This window comes from Etheostoma cragini, chromosome 14 (assembly GCF_013103735.1).
Source record: "Etheostoma cragini isolate CJK2018 chromosome 14, CSU_Ecrag_1.0, whole genome shotgun sequence".
NCBI classification, from domain to species: Eukaryota; Metazoa; Chordata; class Actinopteri; order Perciformes; family Percidae; genus Etheostoma; species Etheostoma cragini.
The window spans coordinates 14,297,648-14,321,291 of record NC_048420.1 but is presented as its reverse complement, the minus strand read 5'-3'; the positions used below and the strand labels follow the sequence as shown (position 1 = coordinate 14,321,291).

The following is a 23,644-nucleotide window of genomic DNA, read 5'->3' as shown; positions in this document are numbered from 1 at the left end:
TGGAAAAAGGCTGCAATGAAACAAAGAGTGAAAAATTTAAAGGGGTCTGAATACTTTCCGTACCCACTGTACAATTTATGTGTTCCTGTTTCTTTCAGCAAGCTGAAAAAGCTGAGCGAGGACAGTTTGACCAAACAACCAGAGGAAGTGTTTGATGTTTTAGAGAAACTCGGTGAAGGGTAAGATGTTTCTGTCATGACTAACCTCGGTTTCCACTGTGTACCACTGACTAAAACGTTTTTGTACTTTTGTCTGTACTTTTTAGGATGCGACTCATTTGCTCCGTAATGCATATATTTGTTAATATTATCATGTATAAAATGCACTCTAGACATATTGTGACAGAGAGAATGTGCATGTGTGTAGTTCCTATGGCAGCGTGTTCAAAGCCATCCATAAGGAGTCAGGCCAGGTGGTGGCCATCAAGCAGGTTCCTGTGGAGTCTGATCTGCAGGAGATCATCAAAGAGATTTCCATCATGCAGCAGTGTGACAGGTTAGAGGAGAACACAGCACTCCCCATCTTACTTGCTTCCATAGTTCACTTTTCTCTAAGTTTCATCAAACAGAATGTTGGCTGCCAGTAAAGCTCTCTTATGTCTTGAAGTTCCCTTTTGCTGTTTTTGTTAACAAAACTTTGTCTTCTCTTTGGAAAACCCTCCTTTTTGCATTGCCTTTTAGCCCTTACGTAGTGAAATACTATGGCAGCTACTTCAAGAATACAGACCTTTGGATTGTGATGGAGTACTGTGGTGCCGGCTCTGTCTCTGACATCATCAGACTACGCAACAAGACAGTGGGTACACACACACACACACACACACACACACACACACACACACACACACACACACATATATATATATATATATATATAATACTATATTATTATATTATATATTTATAAAAATGACAAGACCAAGACATTGACATTAACAATACATTGCTTTTTAATACCTATAATGGTGATGAAACCTCGGTGGCCATTGCTTTAGACATTGAAATAACAATTTTAATAATTTGCAATGTTATTTAACTGTGTAGTAAAAGGAAAAATGTCCTGGTTGATTATGTCTGTAACTTTGCAAAAGTATTGATTACATTTAAAAATACAATAAGTCACTCTTGCGTTAGTCTACGTTCTTTGTTTGGATCCTTTTTCATCCATGTGTTTTCTTGCTCCTTTCCTTACAGTTGACTGAGGAAGAGATTGCCACTATCCTGAAGTCGACACTGAAGGGTCTTGAATACCTTCACTTCATGAGGAAGATCCATCGGGACATTAAGGCAGGAAACATCCTCCTCAACACCGAGGGACATGCCAAACTGGCAGACTTTGGAGTTGCTGGACAACTAACGGTAACAATATTACAGTTGTTTAGGATTTTTACCAGTGACAGAAAAGCGAATGTTTTTGGTAAACTTCTACTTAGAGTGTTTAATCTTTTGCTGATTTTGTGACTCAATATTAAGTGATTTAAAAACGTTAAGTCCATAATGATGATACTGGCATTGTTTTTTCTCTGAAGGACACTATGGCAAAGAGAAACACTGTAATTGGTACTCCATTCTGGATGGCCCCAGAGGTGATTCAGGAGATCGGCTACAACTGTGTGGCTGACATCTGGTCCCTGGGCATCACGTCCATAGAGATGGCAGAGGGCAAACCTCCCTATGCTGACATCCATCCCATGAGAGTGAGTGTAAAAACAGTTTGAAGAAGTGTTTGCTTAGACCCAACCTTTCAACTCTGAAGCAGGGGTTGGTAAAATGTTTGCATTTGATGTGTATAGAACAAACCTCTTACATGATTCTTTCATGAATTATTGTCTTTATTATTCCATCTGACTCTTTGAAACCCCCTTTTGTGTTCTTCCAGGCAATCTTCATGATCCCCACCAACCCTCCTCCCACATTCAGAAAGCCAGAGCTTTGGTCAGATGACTTTACAGACTTTGTCAAGAAGTGTCTGGTCAAGAATCCAGAGCAGAGAGCAACCGCCACGCAGCTCCTACAGGTTGGAGGAAGGAAACGTACACACACACACACACACACACACACACACACACACACACACACACACACACAGACAGAGCAGAACATTAACACCTTGGTGTATGCACTCAGAGAAACTCTGATGTTGATATACTTTGCATAAGTAAATGCAAGGGGTGACCAAAATTCTTCATTTGTGTTGACACCGTGTCAGAGAGCATCTGTGTCACTTACATTACAACAACACTTTTATTTTTGTTCTTGTGGATGTCCAGCACCCATTTATCAGCCAGGCCAAGCCGGTCACAATCCTTAGAGACTTGATTACTGAAGCCATGGAGATGAAGGCCAAGAGGCAGCAGGAGCAGCAGAGAGAGCTGGAGGAGGAGGATGACAACTCTGTATGTAAGCTGAGATGTTAACAATAAACTTGACTTGTTAAGAAGGCTATAATTTGAAGGTATATGACTTAATGTCCTCCAGGAAGAGGAGACAGAGGTGGACTCTCACACTATGGTGAAGTCTGGCTCCGAGGGTGCAGGAACCATGCGGGCCACCAGCACAATGAGCGATGGAGCACAGACCATGATTGAACACGGCAGCACCATGCTAGAGTCTGACCTGGGCACAATGGTCATCAACAGTGATGATGATGACGAGGAGGAGGAAGATCAGGGATCAATGAGGAGTGAGCCCACACACATATTTATTCAGTTATTGAGAGAAAAGGGATTGGATTGTATATTTTGCGTAAATTAAATCAGACTTGAGCCAACAGGAAAGTGTCAATGTTACTAGTTTTAGTGGTTTGTAAGATTGTCATAAAGGGGTGAAGGTATGACAAAAATAGAGTATTAACTAAGGAGACTATTCAGGTGTTGAAACACAACCCTCTTCTCCTCCACAGGGCACGCCACTCCTCAGCAGCCAATACGTCCATCCTTCATGGACTATTTTGACAAGCAGGACTCCAACAAGGCAGCCCAGCAACAGGAGAATTACAACCATAACCAGCCGCAGGAGCAGTCCGGCTACCACATCCAGTCCAAGAATGTCTTCCCTGACAACTGGAAGGTGCCTCAGGATGGAGACTTCGACTTTGTGAGTAAAATCTACCATTACCATGGATGGAACTGCTTTAATTAATGGGACCTATTAATGACCTAAAGGAACTTAACACCAGTGCCTCAGTAATAAAAGAATAAAAAAAAAATACCAAAAGTGAAACAGTTTAATGACAGACTCATTCCTTCTCCATTGTTTGTCTGTTTGTATATGTGTGCTGGTGATCAGCTGAAGAACCTGGACTTTGAGGAGCTGCAGCTGCGCCTGACTGCGTTGGATCCCATGATGGAGCGGGAGATTGAGGAGCTCAGGCAGCGCTACACCGCCAAGAGACAGCCCATCCTGGATGCCATGGATGCCAAGAAGAGACGACAACAGAACTTCTGAGGGTCCCTTCCTCTAGTCTCGGTTTACCAAAGTCACCATCACCACAAAACTTACGTCCCATTGACTCAGAGGAACTAAGATGACCTTATTGTCTTTGTTGAAAACCCACTGTTGTTCTGACTCCCAACTGCCTCTAAATGAAGTTGGATGCTTTTACATCCATTTTGGCTCCTGGAATCTACACTTATCTGCCTTGTTTCTACACTATGTCTAGATGCTGTTAGTCCAAAATATTTGTTTCTATGGATCCTATAAAGTTGCCCTCCCGTGAATAATACTCAGGACTGCGGCCGAAGAGAGAACGCTTGGTGCAAAACTCTACTTCTGTTCTACTTCCGCTCCCTCAAGTGTTTGGGTGTATACTTGTGGCAAGATGGCAGTTTTTTACACCAGACGTCTCCAAGACCCGCCTGAAAGTCACAACATGAATTTCTCCTTTTCAACATGAAATAACGTTCCATGTCACACAGAAAGCCCTCAGGCAATCCCCATCAACCCATAAGGAAGCCTATCCTCTGGCAGTAGCGGCAGTATAATCACAGTGGTCAATGACAAGTGGTATTTTCTTTCCTCAGACTTTCAGTGTAAATAGAATATAGAGCCTAGTTTGGAAATACCTGCAACAAAAAGCTGTGGAGGCTTGTCCATGACCAAAGACAATCAAGATGATTAAGTTGAGAATGCCTTAAAATATTTAACACCTGGTTTTAAAATATGAAATGTAATATTACAACTAAGTCGTGAGCTAGTTAAATCTATTTCTTCTCATCCTAAATAAGTTTTAAGTGGACTGTGGAAAGCCGTAATAATGGACAGAAATGACGGAAGTCATGTGGGTGGTGAACGGGTTATGTATGTTCGCATGGTGGACTTAAATTCAAAACATTAATTATTTCAAATTGTCTTGTATTTAATTATGTTGTTTATGGGCTCCTTTTATAAACATCCAGTGCATTGTCTATATTGACTCCATGCATCTTGGTGTCTCATAACACACCTGTCCCACTTACCCACTGCTCTTCATTAAGTCAAAACCTGTGCTGTTACTGGACAAAATGATCCGCTTCTTTTGAATTAAAACCAGAGTTGGCACTAAAATTCAAAAAAGCAAAGCATTCCAAAATACTGTGACTTTTATTTGAATGTCCCTGCAGTCTTTAAAAAAAAAACTGCACATTTTTTCAAGTTTTAATTATGTTTTTTGTAATTGTTCCATACTATGATCGAACAACTACCAATTCAAACATGAATTAGATATTGAGCGATCTAATGTGCAAAGCAGTGAAGGAGACGCCCGGTGTTGGGGACAAGTAGTCCTGTAAATTGACTAGTAACTATAAAAGACTCAAGTGACTGACTGACATTAAAGAAAAACCAAGCCACTGCTGCTGTCTGAATTTCAGACTCATTTAAAAAAAAATTGCATTAAGATTTTTTTAAACAAATTTCCCTTTATCACTGTTTCAGCAGGTATGATGGAGAATGTGCTGTTTTTGGTTTCTCCATTACAGTTTTCTGACATTTAGGTGTGATTATTGATGAAGGAATGAAGATTTGCACATGCTCATTATTTATACAAAACTGTCAGTGCAGTGATTGTTTTCTTTAAACAAATTGAAAGAAAATGTCATGTGTTTATCCTAAAAATATTAATATTGGCTGCTATCAGATTATCTGCTCTCAAATATTTAGAGAATTATTGGACTCAAAAATCCATTGTCAGTTGGGCTTTATTTCACAATTTTGAATGTTTAATTGAAAACTCATGCTACTCTTACATCATGAGAGAAAAACATCTCTGTTGTTTAGTTTTGACATAGAATTTACTTGTGCTAATATTTACCCTTTGAAAGAATTCTATATACGTGTACAATATTTCTGCAGGTTTCTGTTACATATGTTAATACAGTCTTGATGGTTCAACCCATACTTACTGCATATTGACATTTTTTTATTCCATAATTTTATGAAAATACTGTACATTATTCTACATTTAAACAGCTGAATTTAAGTTTCAGCTAGTATGGTTTCTTTCCCATGATTATATCTGTAAGCTGTTTTTTGGTCTTATATTTTAACTGTTCTTTCCCAGAAATCAATAACATTCTTGACGTGCATTGTTTTCATGAATTAAGTCTACAGTCCATTGGCAACTTACACACAAGCATTCACAATTTATTTATTTAACATGTTTAAAACTTTTTCTTTTTGTGACGCTGGTTTAAATATGGTAGCTGATTTGGCTGTTAATATTTCCGCCCTTTGTCAAACGTGGCTTGATTTCCGCGTGTTTTAGAATGCATGTTTATAATTATGTTTGCTATTTAGTAGAATGCTTTTGTATTAACTGCACAGGTAAGTAATGTTAATATGGAAGCTGGGTTTGCAGCTTAAACAACATTTTTGCTCACTACAATCTTAAAAAAGCCCAGTTTGAAATATGACATTGTAGGAAATCTGACAAGTTATCTGAAATCACTTTTTAATATATATACAGGTATATGATTTTGTTTTCATTAATTTCACTGTTGTTTCTGCAGTGTAATACCTTCTGATTCTGACTTGAGGATGTAGAGTGGAATGTAAGCATTTGTTTGAATCACCTAATTTATTATCTTTTTGTTTGTAATACTTTATTTTGAAAAGGTGCAAGAAATAAAGTTACTTATAGTTAACCGCAACTGCAGTGGAGTGCTTTATTCTTAACCGTCATGAATGACCACCTGTTGTACCGTTACTCTTCTAATAGGGACGCCCCTGTTTTCCGTTTGCAGACGCTCCTCCAAAACAGCGTTGTCTTGTTAACCGACATTACGGTAGACTTTACGGCAGCAACTCTTCCTGCTTTCCATAAATTGTTGCACATGCACAACGACACTCTTCACAGCCACTCTGCGGAGTAAAAAGACTTGTGGAAACAAATAAGGAAAACATGTCTGCACTCAACAGAAAGATCGTCAACACTATATCAGCCCCAGCTGCCATCGGTCCATACAGGTAAGAAAACTTACAGATACATACTGTGTGGGTAATGTTTTATTTATAGAGACACGTGGGTTGCAGAAGCAGGCACATAAAGTGTTTGTATGAATGGATCAATCTCAAGGAAAGGCCAGGGTTGGATCAGGGGCGGGTCTTAGTGTACAATGAACTCAACCTGCTTGGCTTGACCCCATAAAAAAGTGTGCCAGAGCTGAACTTTTAGCAGAGAACAAGCACCGCAGAGTAGAGACAGACAGCAGACATCATGGCATCTATTCGTCGACAAATCCCCTACACGCCACAAGCCCCTGTCAGACAGGGAATATACAGGTAAGGATTTATGTCCTGTGAAATACTTTATCTGCACTTAACATCTAAATCTTCAGAAATGCAACAACAAAGAGCACATTGTTTTCCAATTACCTGATCAAAACCAAATTAACTGAAATAATCAGAAATGAACTGACAAAAATACAAGTCAATGTGAGGGGTGTTCCTGCTCTGGCCAATTGGCTGTCAGTGTGGGTGGAGTAACGTATGACCTCTGATTTATAGTTTCTTCAACTATTGTTGGTGTCTGGTGGTAAAATGACAAATCTGTTATTTGTTATAACATTTGACTAGATGAACTACCACAAAAAAAGTGTGGCACAAAATGACTTGGATTTTAGATCGTAAAATTCAGGTTTCAGAAGTGCAATGGTACACTTGTTTCATTGAGATATTTAAAGTGTAGATACACTCGATCCTAGTCAATCATCAGAGAAAAATCATTTTACATCATGCAAATTTACATGCTGTTCATTTATTAGAAAAGTAACAGCATTATTACATTTGAAGTATTTAAAGCAGATTAAAGGGGGGGGGGGGGGGGGGTATCATGTGGATGCACCAACAGTTTTGTTGTCCTTACTTAGAATTCTTCATAGGGGCCGCAGAAACTACGCACTATAGCTTTAAAGCGTGAACACGTTTTAAGTGGTGTATTTTTCTGAGTTTGTGTCTCATCTTCAGCCAGTCGGTGGTTGTGGACAGAACAATGTACATCTCTGGTCAGCTGGGATTGGACGTGACTTCTGGTCAGCTGGTAGATGGAGGGGTGCAGGCCCAGGCCAAACAGGTGAGGACATTTTCACCCAGTGTAGTAAATTAACACTAATTCCATTAAGTAATTTACATTAAACCTCATCAATAAGCACAGACTTTACACAGAGTGTAGAACAGTGCTACTTTGTTTCATGCTTGTGATAACTTATAAAGGTACTTACAACCAAAGAAAATTGAAATTGACAGAGATCAGCAGAGATAACTACAAAAAGTACTTGTAATCATAGGAGTAAAACCCATAAAATAAATGGATGAAAACAGAACATTTATCAGACAAAACAACCAAGACAAAATCAATTCACTGACAGCGATGAATCAAAATAAGAGGATGTTTCCCAGGTCTCATCTGAATCCAGTTCAATCTGAACCACATATATAAAGGAAGGTGATATTAAATATTGATTGACTGTATCACAATGAATCAACCCTCAGGCTCTCGTCAATATGGGGGAGATTCTTAAAGCTGCTGGCTGTGACTACACTAACGGTGAGATCCCTGTACTGTCCGGCTGTTCAGTAACTCGGCTGCTGCTCTTGTGCTTTTATATGATCTGATCAAACATGCTAAACTTGGCTCTTTTCATCTTAGTGGTGAAGACGACGGTGCTGCTAGCTGATATCAACGACTTCAACAGCGTCAATGAGGTCTACAAAACATGTAAGGAAATACTTTATTAATTTTAACTCTGTGTGTTATATTTATTGCGAGAAAGTAGATTATAACGGAAAACGTGTGAGGTCCTCATGTTTCTTTCTCATATTTCTATATTCTTATACTGTATATGAAAGCGGCCACACAGTGGCAGCCTTGAACAAGCTGCTGTTACACCAGTGGCCGTGTCACCTATACGAGCAGTCTAATTTATTCACTTTTATATAAGCACCACGGTTAATGACCGTTCATGCCTGCACGAACACCTGAGTCACTGGAGCTCTGACAGTGCTGATGTGTAGCATAGCGTTGGCTTTGCTAAGGGAGATATAATTATTTAAACATATCTAAACACTCTCAAATTGTCTTGGTGGTCATACATGTTCCTGTTTACAGAGCCATCCATCTTACAATAAATGTGATTCTGTACAAAGGTTCCAATCCTGCACACAATTTACTGAGAAATGACAAGGAAAGTCTGTCATTACTCCACTAGCAGACTCCAGGATCCATACATGTGGCGCCTCATATTTCACAAACCTCTCTCAGAAAATGACCACTGACGGATGAAGCAGTCACCTGTCAGGCAGCCTCCTATCGCAGTCTAGGCATTTCCTCCTGGATCACAATAGACAGGTGTAATGAAAGCTGCAGTGCCCACTGAGCTGTAAATGGACACCGTCATGGAGGCACACAGATGTAACTTAACCCTCCCAGCAAGCTTTGCTGCGCAGGTCATTGACTCGGGGGAAAGGTCCCAAGTTCTCCCACCTACCTCCTGACTTTGCTCCTGACCCTGAACCACAGACGGGGAACTTTCCCTGACCCTGATGACAGGACATGTGTGATCCAAAGTCATGTGAATTTTTACTTTGCAGGTTAAAGTTTTGACTTCGTCTGATAAGTGTGATTACTTGTATTTGCATTGCGAGTTTTGTCTCTATTATAAAAATATTTTTGTCTTGTGAGAAATGCCATATTTCCCAGTATTCCACCATTTGCTTAACACATTACCTTTACTTGTTCTATTCTTTTAAAAAAAGTATACATTGTTAGTTGCTGGTGCCCAGAAATCTTATCTATGTCTGTCAATGACTTTCCTCAATAAATGACCAATTCATAGAGAAGAGTCAAAGATTAACCTGGTAGTTGTCCAATATGCTTTTGATATAATGTGAATGTTGTCCTTCCAGTTTTCAGCAGTAACTTCCCTGCCAGAGCTGCCTACCAAGTTGCTGCTCTCCCCAGAGTGAGTACAAACAAAACCTGTACACCAACATAGAACTGCAGTACCCGGTGGTATACATGGTTCATCTATCAATGCACATGGGGTGGTGTGATTCATGGTAGCTAGATGCCATGTTCATTCATCCGTGCCATGTATTTTCCATCATCCAGCACTTTCACTATAGTCAATATGCTGTATTTCACCACTTTGGTAAGACTGTAAAACATCCACAGCTATTTGATCGATCACTATGAAATTTTGAACAGACATTATTCTAGAATGAATTGTTATAACTTTAGTGATGCCTTCAATTTTCATCTAGTGGCATCATCAGGTTAAAATTATTGTTGTCCAATACTTGGGTTTGTAACCCAATGCCTGCCTCTCATACTTTTGCCGTAAAATATTACACACTCACACTACCGAACAAATCTAAAAAAAAAGTTGTACAGGTTAGTAGGCTTTCTCTGCACTCAGGACAAAGTCTGAACATCAGCCTTTTTCCCACATTTTGTTACCAATATTGGTTCATAAAAGTCCAAGAGAAGCATTGTATTCTTATTACCCACATTGCTTTCTCCCCCATGTCCTCATTGTCTCTTTGTGTCTTCAGGGTGGCCTGGTGGAAATTGAGGCCGTTGCCGTTCTCGGTCCTCTCTCAGACTCCTGACTAAACAGCCACATCCCAAACAAGCTGTAGTCTTACCATCAAGTGACCTTTTTATAGTGGAAGCCTTAGAGTATTTCCAGATGACACATAAAAGACCAAACTAGGATCTTTTTGACTTTCTTTTTCCATATATTAAGATGTTGGAATACATTATTTTCTCCTCTGGCCGCTGCAGCTGGTTGATTACACTTCTGAATTACTTTCAGTATTATACCACCTAAAACCCTGAATGATAAAGCAGCACTAAATTAACCATCATAGAACGAAATGTAATGATTAAGTGGGATTGGATCTGCACAACCCTTACCTGGTCACAGTAGCCAGATTCACCTTCCTCTTGGTACTGATTGTAATTTGGCATCTCATCTTCTGTTCAGTTCTAGAGCAATACTTTACCATATTTTAAAAGCTCAGCTCCCACTAATAAACACATTGTAAACACATGTGGCACCTCCTCTGATTCCAAAATGGTTATTTCACCCTAAAATGTCACATCCGACAAAGAGAGTGCATGGTTTATTTATTTATTTTTTAACATGGCCGTTTTTTATTTTTTTGACAGTTCATAGCTTATTACAGATTTTTAGGCCATCTTTCCAGAAAGAAATCATGACACCTCAGAAACACACAAAGTTTCAAATGTACACTTATCTAATTCATGCTCCTATATTGATGTGTACGGTCCTCAGCTCTTCATATTTATTACAAACATGGTTGTAAAATCAAAGCCGGCTACCCAAAAATAAAATAAGTTCAGAAATCAAATAAATTTGGCTTTGGTTTCCTTAGAATTGTGATTTTGTAGAAAAGCAAAGAATTCTTAGGCTCAAGTTAAATCGAAAATCTGCTATTATGAATTCCTATACAGATAATAAATATAATTTAACTTATCCTAAAATGATGACACCATCTGAAAATAAACACTAAGTGCTGTAGAACTCTGTCTATATACAGTTTAAAAGGTGAAACTGCAGCCATACGTCATCATAAGGGGAAGAAGGCACCGTGATGAGGAACCCTGGCTGAAAGGGATTTTATCAAAGCAGGGTCTGCATCTTGGCAACAAGGCGATGTCTTTCACACGCAAACACACACCTACACATACTTTCACTCATGCATACAAACAAGTAAAGACACTTCCAGCAAAACTCATCTGTTGCACTTCACTCACTGGGCGCTAAAAACAAAAAGAGGGGAAACGTGTTAAAGGTGGCACAGATGTTTTATATGGAATATGTGACATTGTGTTGACGTTACCGGGCCACTCACGTGGTGCCTCCTCTGTTTTGGCCTCGGAATCGGTCGCTGTGTCTTTCGCTATTTCTGTTTGAAAAGAAAAAAGATTTGTACATGTACACAACAGACAATGTCATTAAAAGGATCAGTTCACCTTGAGTATTGACATCAAAATGACATGTCCAACATTCCAAATCATGTCTTTCCAGAAAGCGTGTCCTTGTTACTTCCAGAACACGTTGTACTGTCAACTGTTTTCATGGGGAGTAGTTCCAATGAAAAACAATTGCAGCAAAGACTTTGGATTATCCTCCTGAGTAACATACAATGTTTCTGCAAAGACAAGACTTCAAAATGTATGTTTTCAATGCTGTGAGCACCAGAACTACCATTCTATTCAACTTCATTGTATTCTGGATGTAGCAGAAATCTTGGTACAATGTCTCCAAATGTTGGACAAATCAAACTATCTGCATGGCTACATACAGCTGGAGTTAAGTTTATGTTTATTTGTAACTTGGGTGAACTGACCCTTTAAGGCCAGTTCTGCGTTACTGAACTGCGCCAAAAATCTAGAACACTAAGAAGAAATGTTAATTATTAAGCCTGAAATACCTTTTTAATCCAAATGTGTGAAATCACGTCAATGACAAACAAAAGCAAGCATTTACGTTTGATCAAGTTTGTAGTGACTTTTTTATTATCAAAAACTTGAGATTGCAGATTAAACAAATCTTAACAATGACCACTAATAGATACAAAATGATACAAAATGATAAAAGATACAGATGAGCTGCTGTGTCTGCTCACAAATGTGACACTTGACCCTCTCTCTCTCTCTCTCTCTCTCCATTGGCTGTGAAACAACATCACTTGTGTCCAGCCCTCTTTGAGTTGGCTCTAGTTTCTCTGTGGACTCAGATTACACTTTGATGAGACCATGATGACAACAAAATGTATGCCTCACACTCTCTCTCTCTCACACACACAACACACACACTGCATGCTGGCCATCCATACAGGGCTGTGGTCAGGCTTGAACTGAGGGTGAGTCAAGTTAAACACCCAATGGGGTTGAAATCAAGTGAAGTCAAAGGTCAAGGAGAGTGCTGGCTATTTTTTCTTTCAAATAATTGTACAAATGTGTATTTTTAAACACTGTAGGAAATCTGTAAAAGCACAATCTGTAAGGAACAGATTGTGCTTTTCTGTCTATTTTCTATATTGTATGTTAAACATCCTACACTCAAACTGTTTGCTGAAACGAAACATAGACAGTTATTTCTATATAGCATCCTTAATATAAACTGCAGATGAGTTCTGAACTTGTAAGCATAAAAGAAGGGATGCCACCAGCATATGGAGGATTAAATATGACCTAAATAAATGCATGAAGGTTTGGGTAGACCAAAATAAATAGAAGAAAAAAAACATATTTGGAGGCAATATGCAGTCCATCTTTTGTCAATGCAATACAGTAAAACACACTTTATATTAGACAAATAACAAAATGATCTGAGCTCTGCTGCTTGTAATTTGCATCCTGAAGCAATAAGTGAACTGAGAGCAGTCAATGTAATACTAATCCGTGGCGAGAGATCATCACTGGGCCGTTTCCCTGAAGTGCTCTCTTGGAATTTAGAGGAGGTAAAGTTATGTAGCACTCACTAAATTGTAATTTAGCATATAACTCTGTTACCAGAGCGCCGGGAGAGGTTAAATAATTTATGTATTTAGTGTGGGAGGATGTGTTCATGCGCCCCCCTAACAACAGCACTGTCTTGGCAAAACAATCTGTGTGCAATGTCCTTCAACCACTTTTGTGCACTATCATTCTTTTTTTCATTCTTTACACATCCTACACATTACAATGCCAAAAGAACATATTCTACATATATTTGAAGACTGTACTTCATTTAAAAGACTGAGTCTAAACATGAATTAAATAATATTCATATAATTAAAGTGTTGAGACAGATTCTTAAAAACTAACTAAATAATCAGATGTGTGACTTATAAACACATTTGTGCGGCTGATGTGGTGTGTTCATTAAACGCTATGTCTGTGTGTTGTTGGATACCACCTGGCAACTGCCATTGCAGTGGGACCGTGGAGGGTCTAGGTAAAGGCAGAAGGGGCTTTATGTACCTGGGTGATGTATTCAAAGGGTTACTATGCAGAAGGCGGAGCAGGGCTCAGGTTACTGCTGGTCAATGGAAACATTTGTACATTTTGTCCCTAATAAGTTCCTCTTTCTTGATGGGACACATAGCGAGCTCCATTTTGATTCACCTTTTAACTTTGTAAAGTGTGATAAAAGTGACACAAGACAAGATAAGTGTAAAATAGAAAAGTGTCATTTGCATTGATAATAAAGCTCACAATGGAAAAAATGCTTAGAGCCTTAAAAGCTTAATACTAGTCATCCTCTTGCAGAGACAAAGTGTCCAGCATTGAGTATGTTTTTTTTTTGCATCTCATGGTCTACAAAAATAGATGGGGATTCATAAAAATGTGACTTAATTCTAGTATGTGAATTAATTTCTATAAATAAAGAAACAATTGCCGTGGGTTGGCCCCGTTGCTTTAATTGACTCTAGCCTACCTTGCTCAGGAGCTGCAGGCTCTGTGGTGCTGTCTGCTGCTGCCTCTGCAGGCGGACTGGCTGCCCCAGGCTGAGGCTCCTGCCCTGCAGGTGCAGCTGCAGCAGATTCATCTGCAGGCTTAGCATCGCCGCCCCCAGCGGGTGTCTGGTCGGGAATAGTTTCGCAGTCACCAGCTACTTTGCCATTCTCATTGGCTGCCCCTGTCAGGAACACAAGTATTAACACAGCACGTGTCCACGGATCCAAACATCCAAAAGGACAGTTTGAAGCTAACTTTAAACTAATGAAACTACTTACTATTACTGTATATCTACTAAGACTGCAGTCAAAGTGCATATATTTTGTACCCAGTTGTTGCTGTTCATACTGTCAAGTTCAAGTAGGCAAAATCTTTGAATGTAATAAAGATCCGAATCATTATCATGCATACATTAGACACAAGATTACACAATTTACAATTTATAATATGGGGCTTAGGATCTTTATAACACAGCATGACACCGGGGTCAAGGGTCAAGGTAGCATTGGTTTTCACTTGGGGTTCCCTAAAGTAAACACATTCGTCTATTGATATTGTTCTGTCTACTTTGGTAAAAACTTTTCTCACACGTATCTAATAAGTTATGTCATTATAAACTCCCGGCGCTAACTAAGTCCCCAGTTCAAATTATTTGTTGCATCTCTCTCCCGTTTGTTTACTCTCATCTCTTTACTTCTGTCTGTAAAAAAAACTGCCTCGTAAAATACTTAAAAAAAAGTCTTTTCACATTTCATTTCATGGCAACACAGGGCAGTAGCAGCACGGTCACTTGTGATGGTTACATGGTGTCCGGAGGTCAACACAAACAATGAAGACACAGACCCTGTCAGGTAAGAAAACAAGAACTAGACTTTCATTATTCAAATGTGAGACAGTTTGGGGTATCAGTACTGTGCTCTTAGGTTTCCTGCGTTTTAGTTTACTTTATGTTTGTGATGCCTAAATAATGGCTATGATATTGCCTTAACCCAAAGCCAGAGCGTTAAGTAACAAATATAATTATGGGTGCCATGCAACACATTTTGTTGTACACTATTCAAGCACCTTAATAAATAATGCCTGCTTTATTAGCAGAATGCGCAGACAGAATGACAGGAGCAGCCAGTGAGGATGTGGCATAATAATGCCATTACATTTCATAATTTTTTAGATGAATGGACAAGAAGGTTATTGAAATACAGATCATTTTAATCTCATAATTAATACTCTTTTATATTTTGAGAATGAAATTAGTACAGATTAATGATTAAACTTCAGTCTCTGACCACTGGACCACACAAAGCTACCACCGAAAAAAATAAAACAACGTGTGCACTTCTCTTCTCCTTGAACTAACTGGGGAAACAATGGTTGCCTCAGATCATTGGGAAGGAAGTAAAAAAAATAGCATAGACGCCTGGTGACCTATAATTGCAACCACAGAGGGTTAATGATTATGTGGATTGTTGGTAATAAACATTAACAACCTCATACACACAGTTCACAGCTCTATGGACAGGTTGCTATGTTTTATGTTATGGTATTGTGCATGACTATCTAGTTTTTTTGAGGGATTTGCATTGCAAGTACAGTATTTGCATGGCTCATAGAATGTTCGCCGACCTTTTGTTTGTATAAATGAGATGTCATACCTATTTTACATGACACAGTATTTGTCACCATATTTTTCCTCTAAAGTCTGCATTCTTTAAATGTTTAAACAAATTAACCTTGGGTTAATAAATATCATCTTACTTTCTTACAAGTAGTTGCACTGGCAGTTTCTCAGCTCACTATATCACTGAATCTACACATTTTACACAGCCTACTCGATTATGTGAGTGTGCATGCATGTGTGTCCATGTTGTTGTTGACATAACAGGCCTGTAATATATCTTTAAGGAATGCAAAGAGAGAATCAGAGCAAGACACCCTTGCACAGAGGTGGCCCCACCTGGTGAATTATGTTGTCTACCAGCTACTGCTTTGAGTTTTGGGATATTTTGCTAAAGCTGGCAGATGTGCTAACAAAGTCACATCTATTTTAATTGCACACAGATTCGGCAAAAATGATCATTTTACAACCTCTGGAAATAAGACTTGCATATTTATAAATTCCTCAATGCTGCAAAATGCAAACACAGGATGCAGTGTTGGTATTTTACCTTGAAACTTGTGCTTGTTAGCAACACAGCCGGGCCATCTCTGACCAACTACAACAAAGGAGTGTCTAAACCGTGTCTCCATTTCCTATTGAAACTGTAGACTGTCACCAAATCTGCTTTCATGGTGCTGTCTCTCTCAGGGAGGACAGAGCCAGAAACCACCGTTAAATAATGACAATAAACTTTCCCATCCTGTCGCTGTGGGGATCTGGCTCACTAGAACTACAGACATCAGACACTGTATGCAAAGAAATACATTGATGATCATTTGCATATAAACTATGACTTCCTTATCAGAGCAGTGTTTACTACAGGATACTTACTGTATATGGCTTGTGTAACTCTATTTGGATATGGCAGTGAACTTCCATGATGACACCATTACCACAAATATTTTAAGTGTTAGGCTATTTATAGAAATAAAAATAACTACTAAAGTATATTGATAAATGCATTTGATTTCAAAAAAATAATTCATACACATGCATTTGGCTGGTGTCATTCTAGTTCCCAGCTATCATCTCCAAAGTGAAGCCACGGATAGTGCTTTGTCAGATTATTTTACACTATGCAAAATATAACTATTTCAAATGCAAAATATTAAAACTACTGTATGTTAAAGTACATTTTGGATAGGAAATCATTGCTTCTAATGGACTGTTAACAATAGCGTTATTCTGAAAACGTTTTCAGGTATTAATGTCATATGTATTTGGCTTCTTAAGATACGCTTGCAATGAATGCTATCTAGCTGTATATATAACAATTGTTATTTGTATTTTCCACATAGCTCACAAGCATATGTATTAGGGTACATTACATAGCCTCAAGTTGTAAAGCTTTGTGCATCACCTGTTGTGCTGGATCCGTTGCTCTCCTCGGGCTTAACACAGGGTCGAGTCGTATCTACCACGGAAGTTTGGGAACTGGTGGAGCATCCCATCCTGTCCAGTGCACATAGAGGACTGGATGGTTAACTTCAGAGTTAAGAGTTGAGGACAGGCTGTAGCTGCACTAATGACGTCGTGCATAGATATCGTCTCTGTAAATGGAGAGAATTCAAAACTATGGACAGCGAATCCTTAGGCGGAGATACAAAAATACGTCAAATTCCTTTAGATCCGTGCGTAATTGCGCATCATGGTTCTTCCTCCAAAAACGCGTTCGGTTATTTGTGTTGTAGCTACAAGTCTCTATCCAGTTGAGCACGCAGGTGAAATGTGTGCTTCTGTTGTGTGCTGTAACTGAGGCTGTTTCCAAGAGGCTGGCACAGGGACAAAAATACATTACAAAGTCAGTTTGCAGTTGCTACCTTTGGGGTGGGGAAACAACCTGTAGCCTCGTTAAACTAACAACTAGGCCCACTGTCTATGTGCCATTGAGCCAATATCTTAATCCTGAGTTAAAGTCCAGTCCAGTGGAGAAGCGTGATGTTCTGTGGAAACGTGTCAAATAACCCATGCTCAGTTGTAGAAGAAGTGTTATCCGAAATGTAGCCATCACATTATAAAAAAAATACTCCAACTGAAGTAGATCTATCTGCATTCATCAAAGCAAAATGCACTTGAAGCATAGCAAGTAAAAGTATCTACTAGGCATCAAAAGGACCCCTGTCAGTGTTTTATTGTGTTTATATTTATGATACATTAGTGTATACAGGATCATTTTAATTTTGGTGGCAACGCTGGTTTAGATGTAGCTAGTTTTAGAAAGCCTACTTTATACCCATGGGTATTTACATCTATAACAATGCCTTATAGTGACTAATGTGAAAAAAATAGATAGATGAAATACAGCTTTTAATAGATCCATGTTATTACATACATGTTTTTGTTACATATTTAATGCAATTAACAGCCTAGTATTAGCTTTAATCATTGTTTGCAAGTTTCTGCACTTGCCTTGGTCTGTCGATCTGTCTATTTTGTAGCCTAGCATTTTGTCTTTTAAACTTTATTAACTTTTATTCTGTAACTATTACTTGTTAATGTATGTATTTTAATGTGAGTATATTTTTCTGTTTTGCTTCATTAATGCTCGCTGTAGACTAATGTGTATTTGTTATAACTATACATATTTATTTCATGCAGTCTATTGGTTTTCTCTAAACCATCTGTCTGCAATGAGTAGTCTGCGCAGTACTCGTTTGCGCAGGCCCACCGAAAAATAGCAGCGCAGTGCACCATGGGACTTCCTTTCTCTCCGAGGCCATATTGGAGTTAACTCACAGTAAGACGAGCTCCGAGTTTTCCGATAAAATATCACCGGGATTTGTTAATTTTAACGTTTTGTTACGGTCCAGACATTAACCATAGTCTTCTCCTTCCCTCCTTTCGCCCGCAGGTTGGCCGGTCAGGACTAAACCGCAAAAATGGTGGCTGCAAAGAAAACGGTGAGTGGCGTTAGCTCGGCCAGAAGTGCACGAGCTGCTGCTTCACGTGGAGACGTGTTTCTGTCACGGCCTGCTAGCTAGCACCGTTGCTGTCCGTATACACCTATTTACACGCAGCGTTTAGTTTTGCGTTAAATCATTGCAGCTGTAAATATGTGAAAGCATGCGTAAACTGTCATTTTATTTATTGTCTTCCGCCCATCTGTCTTTCGTTTAACGTTTGTAGCTGTTAAACTGTAAGTTATAACACCGGCAGTGCAGCTAATGCTAGTTTGCTAAATTTAACACAAACGTAATAATGGTATTTAATGAAAACCTATTACAGAACACAAGTCTTAAAGTGCTTCACAAGGGTGACATCGTTTTTAGCCGAAAAAACGTACAAAGAACGACCAAAAAAGAATAAAATGGTAATCAAAATTGATTTTAAAAAGTGACAACACAATTACAGACTTGAAACTGAGTCACGTTCAATTAAGTGAGTATTCGGCTGTTTCTAGCATTAACATGGCAACATTCATGCTAATGTAAAATAACATTTGTAGTGCTGACTTTGTCTTTTCTTTCTTTTTTTAATGGAATTTGTTATTCCTACTCATATATATATTTTTTTTTTAATGAGAACTTTGTTGGAAGTTAGCGATGTAGACTGTGTGCTGTCCCTAAATCTAGGTATGTACATTTGTTTGTTCAGAAAAAGTCCATGGAGTCCATCAACTCCCGTCTCCAGCTGGTGATGAAGAGTGGAAAATACGTCCTGGGCTACAAACAGTCCCAGAAGATGATCCGTCAGGGAAAAGCCAAGCTGGTTATCCTGGCCAACAACTGCCCTGCTCTTAGGTATATGAAGAAAAACTAATACATTCATACTTGTTCCAATAAAAATGAGTTGTATTGTCATCTTAGTTTCTGTAAGCAAGTAATTCCATATGGGGGGGATTTATTTGATGACTTGTGTGTAACAACTCTAGATATGAATAGAATATAGCATCAATAACTTTATTAGACAGGATTCACAATATGACGTGCATATAGAAAAGTATGCTTAATGTTCAAACTGGTAATTGTTTGCATTGCTATCAAAAGCTTACACATATTTAGTTCAAATTCCCATAACGGTCAGGTTTTTTAAATCAGTTGGTCAGATTTTTCCATTTAGACAACAGCTGTTTCACAAGTCAGGGTGCTTTGATGCAGAGGTTGTAAAGCACAATAAGTTTTAAAGGCTGTTGATTCTGTTATAAATTGTCTAGTTACACACTTGATGAAAGCATAACTTGTTGGCACCATTTGGGGGCATTAGTTTTTATTTGTCTTGTCAACGTGACTGTATTATAATCTGCTTTTTTGACTCGTTTTGTGTCTTCCATGTTCAGGAAATCTGAGATTGAGTACTATGCAATGCTGGCCAAGACTGGTGTCCACCACTACAGCGGTAACAACATTGAGCTCGGCACAGCCTGCGGAAAGTACTTCAGGGTGTGCACACTGGCAATCATTGACCCTGGTGAGTACCTACCTTTTTTGTTTTTGACACCATCTGCAGTATGGTGCAGTTAACAAACATTAATTGTGTTTTTTTGGCTCCTTAGAGCTATTTAAGATGTTATGGAGTAAGCCCATATTGACATCATTAATGGACTAATGAGACTTTGCTGGCACAAGCTTGTATCGCACACTGTCAAAATTGATGCAGGGGTTTTAGCCTTGGAGGATTGGCCCCAATGACTCCGTTTTAAAGGACTGAACAGCAGCAAAAAGGCCCCTCTAACACCTACAGTTTATACATACAGCATTTCCATTCAATAAAGTTCAATTAGTAGTAGAATCGAGATCGAGGTCAGTCTTTTAAGACGTTAATGTTGTCTTCTAATGTGTTTAGTAATCAATACAGATAATTTGTCTCAAATGGGTTTGTTCACTTTTTTAGTTTGACACACTGCTGGGACTAGTTACCAGATCTGATGTAATGTTACCGGCGATACTAGCCAGTTCCAGTTCAGGACCAGCGGTTTGCTAGATGAATCTTCCGGAGCGCTTAGTTTAGCTCCTTGTGCTTTCTGGCCAGTTGTTGGATGCATTGGTACCCTTTCTCCTCAGTTTTGACTGCTTGTGTATTTGTAGGAGGTCAAATTAGTTGTTTTATGTGGGAAATATAATTGGATGTATGTATGGCATTTTGGGTTTGGATCAGCTAACATTTTGTTTTCTCCTTCAGGTGATTCTGACATCATCAGGAGCATGCCAGACCAGCAGCAGCCACCTCAGTAGAGCTGTTCCCCCACCCCGTTGTTATAAATAAAGTCGGTGTTAACAGTATATGCTGCTGTCAGTTCTTTCAACAATATAACCGGCCTGTCCCGATACCGTCAATCCTGCAAGTGTCCATCAGAGAGCACTAGTGTTCTTTGATTTTTCTCAGATGAGGTTACTACCATCTAGGTTTTCAAGGTCTTGGGAGACATTTCCTCTAGTCCTGCAGACCTCTTAACAATACGATCCTAACCGCAGAAAATGTTACAGAGGTCATTTTAGGATACCAGTTTTTAAGTGGTTGATCTTTTCTTCAAAGACTTGTGCAACAAAGCTTGACTACATGAACTGATTCTTGTGTAAATGACGATTCACCCGACTGGCCTCTGAACACAATTTGGTCAAAATTAAGCAACTGCTCATCTTTTGAGAACAGTTTCTTCCCTCACTTTCATATATATCATATATTCACTCAGAAATGTCATTGTCATTTTGGATCTTGCTGCATAATTATTTAATTCTGGTATACTTAAGCATCAAGTTATTGAGGTTTGACAATATATCATGTCGTCAAATATAAAGACGTAGTATGAATTGCAGGCAATGATTATGAGGAGTGGCAATGTCTAAATACCAACAGCAGGCAGATATCTGCAGCTACTAAAAGGTTTGAAATATGAACTGGCCTGATAATATTACACTGGAACATAATTCCATAGATGTCTGGGTCAGATGTCATTGTTTTTGGTGTAAGTTTTGAAACTGGCCAGTACATTTACCCCAATGCAGAATCATAATCATCCATTATCCATCCAGTGTTTAGGGCCAGTTTTTCCCCTGGCGGCTTCCCTAAGCTGTTTTCTTGATATCAATTAAAATAAATGAAATCATCCCTGATGATCTGTTTCACGTGCAACATATGCCCTGCAACAAATCATTTCTAAAGGGGCTATACTATTAGATTTGAATAACGAGCATAAACAATCTGCCATAAATAGAGCTGTTGAGGGCCATACAGCTTCCTCCAGTACTTCACATTTTTGGGCGGCTGCTGTTATTCATTTTTCTACTTTTATGTTTTGACTGATTGTAAATTATATTATATATATTATTGTATTATATAATATGTCCTTTTAGTAGCTGATGTCATGTTCCAGCTGCACACAACTAGCAAGAAAAGAGACAGACTGTGACCTACTTGTTTTTTGTTTTTTTTCCTGTCCTAGTGGCAGAAAGTAAGTGTGTGTGTTTGTCTGGGAGCCTGCTGTCAGACCCAAGGTAATGCCAGCATGCATTTTGAGGCAGGCGGGTAAATCCTTTCTGATCTGCCAGTTTTTTAGTCTCAATAGGGAGAGGCTGAGTTTCTGAGAGCGGCAGGACACGCACATCAGCATAACAGCCACAATTTTAAAACGTGACTGTCTTTATGCTAATATAATCTTGTTGCTGAATTAACAGAAACAAGAAGATGGCGGAAATCAGTTTCATTACAATAAAACATCCATATTTACCTGAAATTGTTTTCATAGATAAAACTAGAAAATGCATTTTTATGCAGAAAATGCTTGTGACTGCTGAAAAGGTGGAACTGGTTTCATTAGTATCAATTTCATTGAAATGTTAAAGAACTACTGTATACATGAGGAGAGAGAGGCCCCTTTTTGACCTGTTCATTAAATAAGATCCAGAGTTATCAGCTCACAAGTAGATAGTACAGATGTAAACACATTCAAGAGACACACAAAATCACAATATAGTATATCAAAAAATGCTGTTGGCAGCATTGCAACCCACGGACCCTGTGTGCTAACAAAGAAGTAATTTTGAAAATATAACAGCATTTAAATAATGTCATGGTTTAGTATGTCAAATGAAGTCATAGTACAGAATGTTGTAATGACCTCATGACATGGGGCAATCAAAACTGGGTATTGAAACCTAGCTGACTTGCTGGTTGCCTGCGGGTTCTAAAAACCTAAAAACCTGTCAAAAGAAGCCATTAAAAAGTTAAAGTGTGGTACATGGAAACAAAATTATATTATTATATATCATTATGAAAAGGGCCAGGATGGCCAATTGCCCAATGGCATCAGTGCACACCAGCGGGCCAGCATCCCACATACAAAAGGTCAAGTCGAAAATACTCACAGTATGTCAGAAAAAAGTGATTAAAAAAAGTTATAGTCAGAAGAAGAATGTCAGAGTATAGCACATTGAAAAAAAAAGTTGTAGTATAGAATGTTGAAAGAGTGATTAACAATTCCTACTATAGTATGTTGAAAATATATAAAAAGGTGATAGTATAGCAAGTCAAAATAAACTGATAAAAATAATCATAGTACGGTATGTCAAAAATAGTTATAGTATGCCTAAAAGTAATAAAGTCTTAGTATAGTATGTCCCATGTAAGTACTTCTAGATAGGTTCAAATCCTGCCTATTAATTGGCTCTTTTTTTTAATTTAAATGAAATGAATGTGAATAACAGTAACTTTATAAATAATTGATTTGTTCTTTTCAAGATGACGAGCTCAGGTATAAAAACAAACTACTGACTAAATCAATACACCCAGAACAGACAACGGATTTAGCTTTTTATTGTTCAGAATTGAAGACAGGAGCTAATGCAGATCCAACAAGAGTATGTGTGAGAATTGAAGTGATTCTAATAAAATCAGCCATTCTCTGGTCCACATACTGTACAAGACTTTTTTTTTTTCTAAACCCTGCAGCTGAAATCCTCATTCAGTCAAATTAAAATCGGCAGCTTTTCAGTCCCATCACCCAATGTGAATATCGATTTGTTTATGTTGTTTTTTAAGAAGCTTGTAGCAGCCAGAAGAGGGTGGCTGATCGTATTTAGAACCATTGCAGCATACCATGGTAAA

At 38.6% G+C, this 23,644-nt stretch overlaps 4 protein-coding genes across 6 annotated transcripts in view; 3 read left to right on the top strand and 1 right to left on the bottom strand.

The window, feature by feature from the left end:
- Window positions 1–5,863, top strand: part of stk3 (serine/threonine kinase 3 (STE20 homolog, yeast)) — a 7,033-nt gene extending 1,170 nt beyond the window's left edge. The window contains exons 2-11 of the mRNA XM_034891670.1: window positions 99–179; window positions 367–495; window positions 681–795; window positions 1,194–1,358; window positions 1,529–1,696; window positions 1,879–2,016; window positions 2,270–2,395; window positions 2,478–2,682; window positions 2,902–3,095; window positions 3,288–5,863. Coding sequence (XP_034747561.1) covers window positions 99–179; window positions 367–495; window positions 681–795; window positions 1,194–1,358; window positions 1,529–1,696; window positions 1,879–2,016; window positions 2,270–2,395; window positions 2,478–2,682; window positions 2,902–3,095; window positions 3,288–3,446 — 1,480 coding nt within the window. The 3' untranslated portion in view covers window positions 3,447–5,863. The remainder of the gene's footprint in view (window positions 1–98; window positions 180–366; window positions 496–680; window positions 796–1,193; window positions 1,359–1,528; window positions 1,697–1,878; window positions 2,017–2,269; window positions 2,396–2,477; window positions 2,683–2,901; window positions 3,096–3,287) is intronic.
- Window positions 5,864–6,285: 422 nt separating this feature from the next.
- rida (reactive intermediate imine deaminase A homolog) lies at window positions 6,286–10,711 on the top strand. 2 transcript variants are annotated; one of them, XM_034892946.1, is made up of 6 exons: window positions 6,286–6,443; window positions 7,443–7,548; window positions 7,968–8,022; window positions 8,125–8,193; window positions 9,381–9,436; window positions 10,029–10,711. In XM_034892946.1, the coding sequence occupies exons 1-6, from the start codon at window positions 6,379–6,381 to the stop codon at window positions 10,083–10,085; spliced, it is 408 nt and encodes a 135-aa protein (XP_034748837.1). In that variant the 5' UTR covers window positions 6,286–6,378; the 3' UTR covers window positions 10,086–10,711. The 2 variants fall into 2 exon arrangements, with proteins under 2 accessions (XP_034748837.1, XP_034748836.1); XM_034892945.1 differs by lacking the exon at window positions 6,286–6,443 and adding an exon at window positions 6,530–6,758.
- Window positions 10,635–17,443, bottom strand: si:dkey-284p5.3 (uncharacterized protein LOC557830 homolog). 2 transcript variants are annotated; one of them, XM_034892952.1, is made up of 4 exons: window positions 16,965–17,443; window positions 13,928–14,122; window positions 11,355–11,408; window positions 10,635–11,262 (listed from the first exon to the last, which is right to left on the bottom strand). In XM_034892952.1, exons 1-4 carry the CDS (start codon window positions 17,053–17,055, stop codon window positions 11,249–11,251), a joined length of 354 nt encoding a protein of 117 aa, XP_034748843.1. In that variant the 5' UTR covers window positions 17,056–17,443; the 3' UTR covers window positions 10,635–11,248. The 2 variants fall into 2 exon arrangements, with proteins under 2 accessions (XP_034748843.1, XP_034748842.1); XM_034892951.1 differs by having other exon boundaries at window positions 13,928–14,128; window positions 16,965–17,427.
- Window positions 17,444–18,205: 762 nt separating this feature from the next.
- On the top strand, window positions 18,206–20,823 carry rpl30 (ribosomal protein L30). Its single transcript, XM_034892953.1, has 5 exons — window positions 18,206–18,341; window positions 18,456–18,504; window positions 19,199–19,344; window positions 19,881–20,011; window positions 20,723–20,823. Exons 2-5 carry the CDS (start codon window positions 18,484–18,486, stop codon window positions 20,773–20,775), a joined length of 351 nt encoding a protein of 116 aa, XP_034748844.1. The 5' UTR covers window positions 18,206–18,341; window positions 18,456–18,483; the 3' UTR covers window positions 20,776–20,823.
- Window positions 20,824–23,644: the final 2,821 nt, after the last annotated feature.

What these genes read in the sequence shown, in the direction of transcription:
- si:dkey-284p5.3 (XM_034892951.1), bottom strand. Translation starts at nt 17,055, where the DNA reads ATGGGATGCTCCACCAGTTCCCAAACTTCCGTGGTAGATACGACTCGA. An exon ending in CAACGGATCCAGCACAACAG is followed by an intron (nt 14,129 to 16,964) that starts GTGATGCACAAA and finishes TGTTCCTGACAG; the next exon opens with GGGCAGCCAATGAGAATGGC. An exon ending in GCCTGCAGCTCCTGAGCAAG is followed by an intron (nt 11,409 to 13,927) that starts GTAGGCTAGAGT and finishes CTTTTCAAACAG; the next exon opens with AAATAGCGAAAGACACAGCG.
- rida (XM_034892946.1), top strand. Translation starts at nt 6,379, where the DNA reads ATGTCTGCACTCAACAGAAAGATCGTCAACACTATATCAGCCCCAGCT. An exon ending in GCTGCCATCGGTCCATACAG is followed by an intron (nt 6,444 to 7,442) that starts GTAAGAAAACTT and finishes TCTCATCTTCAG; the next exon opens with CCAGTCGGTGGTTGTGGACA. An exon ending in AAGTTGCTGCTCTCCCCAGA is followed by an intron (nt 9,437 to 10,028) that starts GTGAGTACAAAC and finishes TTGTGTCTTCAG; the next exon opens with GGTGGCCTGGTGGAAATTGA.
- rpl30 (XM_034892953.1), top strand. Translation starts at nt 18,484, where the DNA reads ATGGTGGCTGCAAAGAAAACG. An exon ending in TGGTGGCTGCAAAGAAAACG is followed by an intron (nt 18,505 to 19,198) that starts GTGAGTGGCGTT and finishes TTGTTTGTTCAG; the next exon opens with AAAAAGTCCATGGAGTCCAT. An exon ending in ACTGGCAATCATTGACCCTG is followed by an intron (nt 20,012 to 20,722) that starts GTGAGTACCTAC and finishes TTTCTCCTTCAG; the next exon opens with GTGATTCTGACATCATCAGG.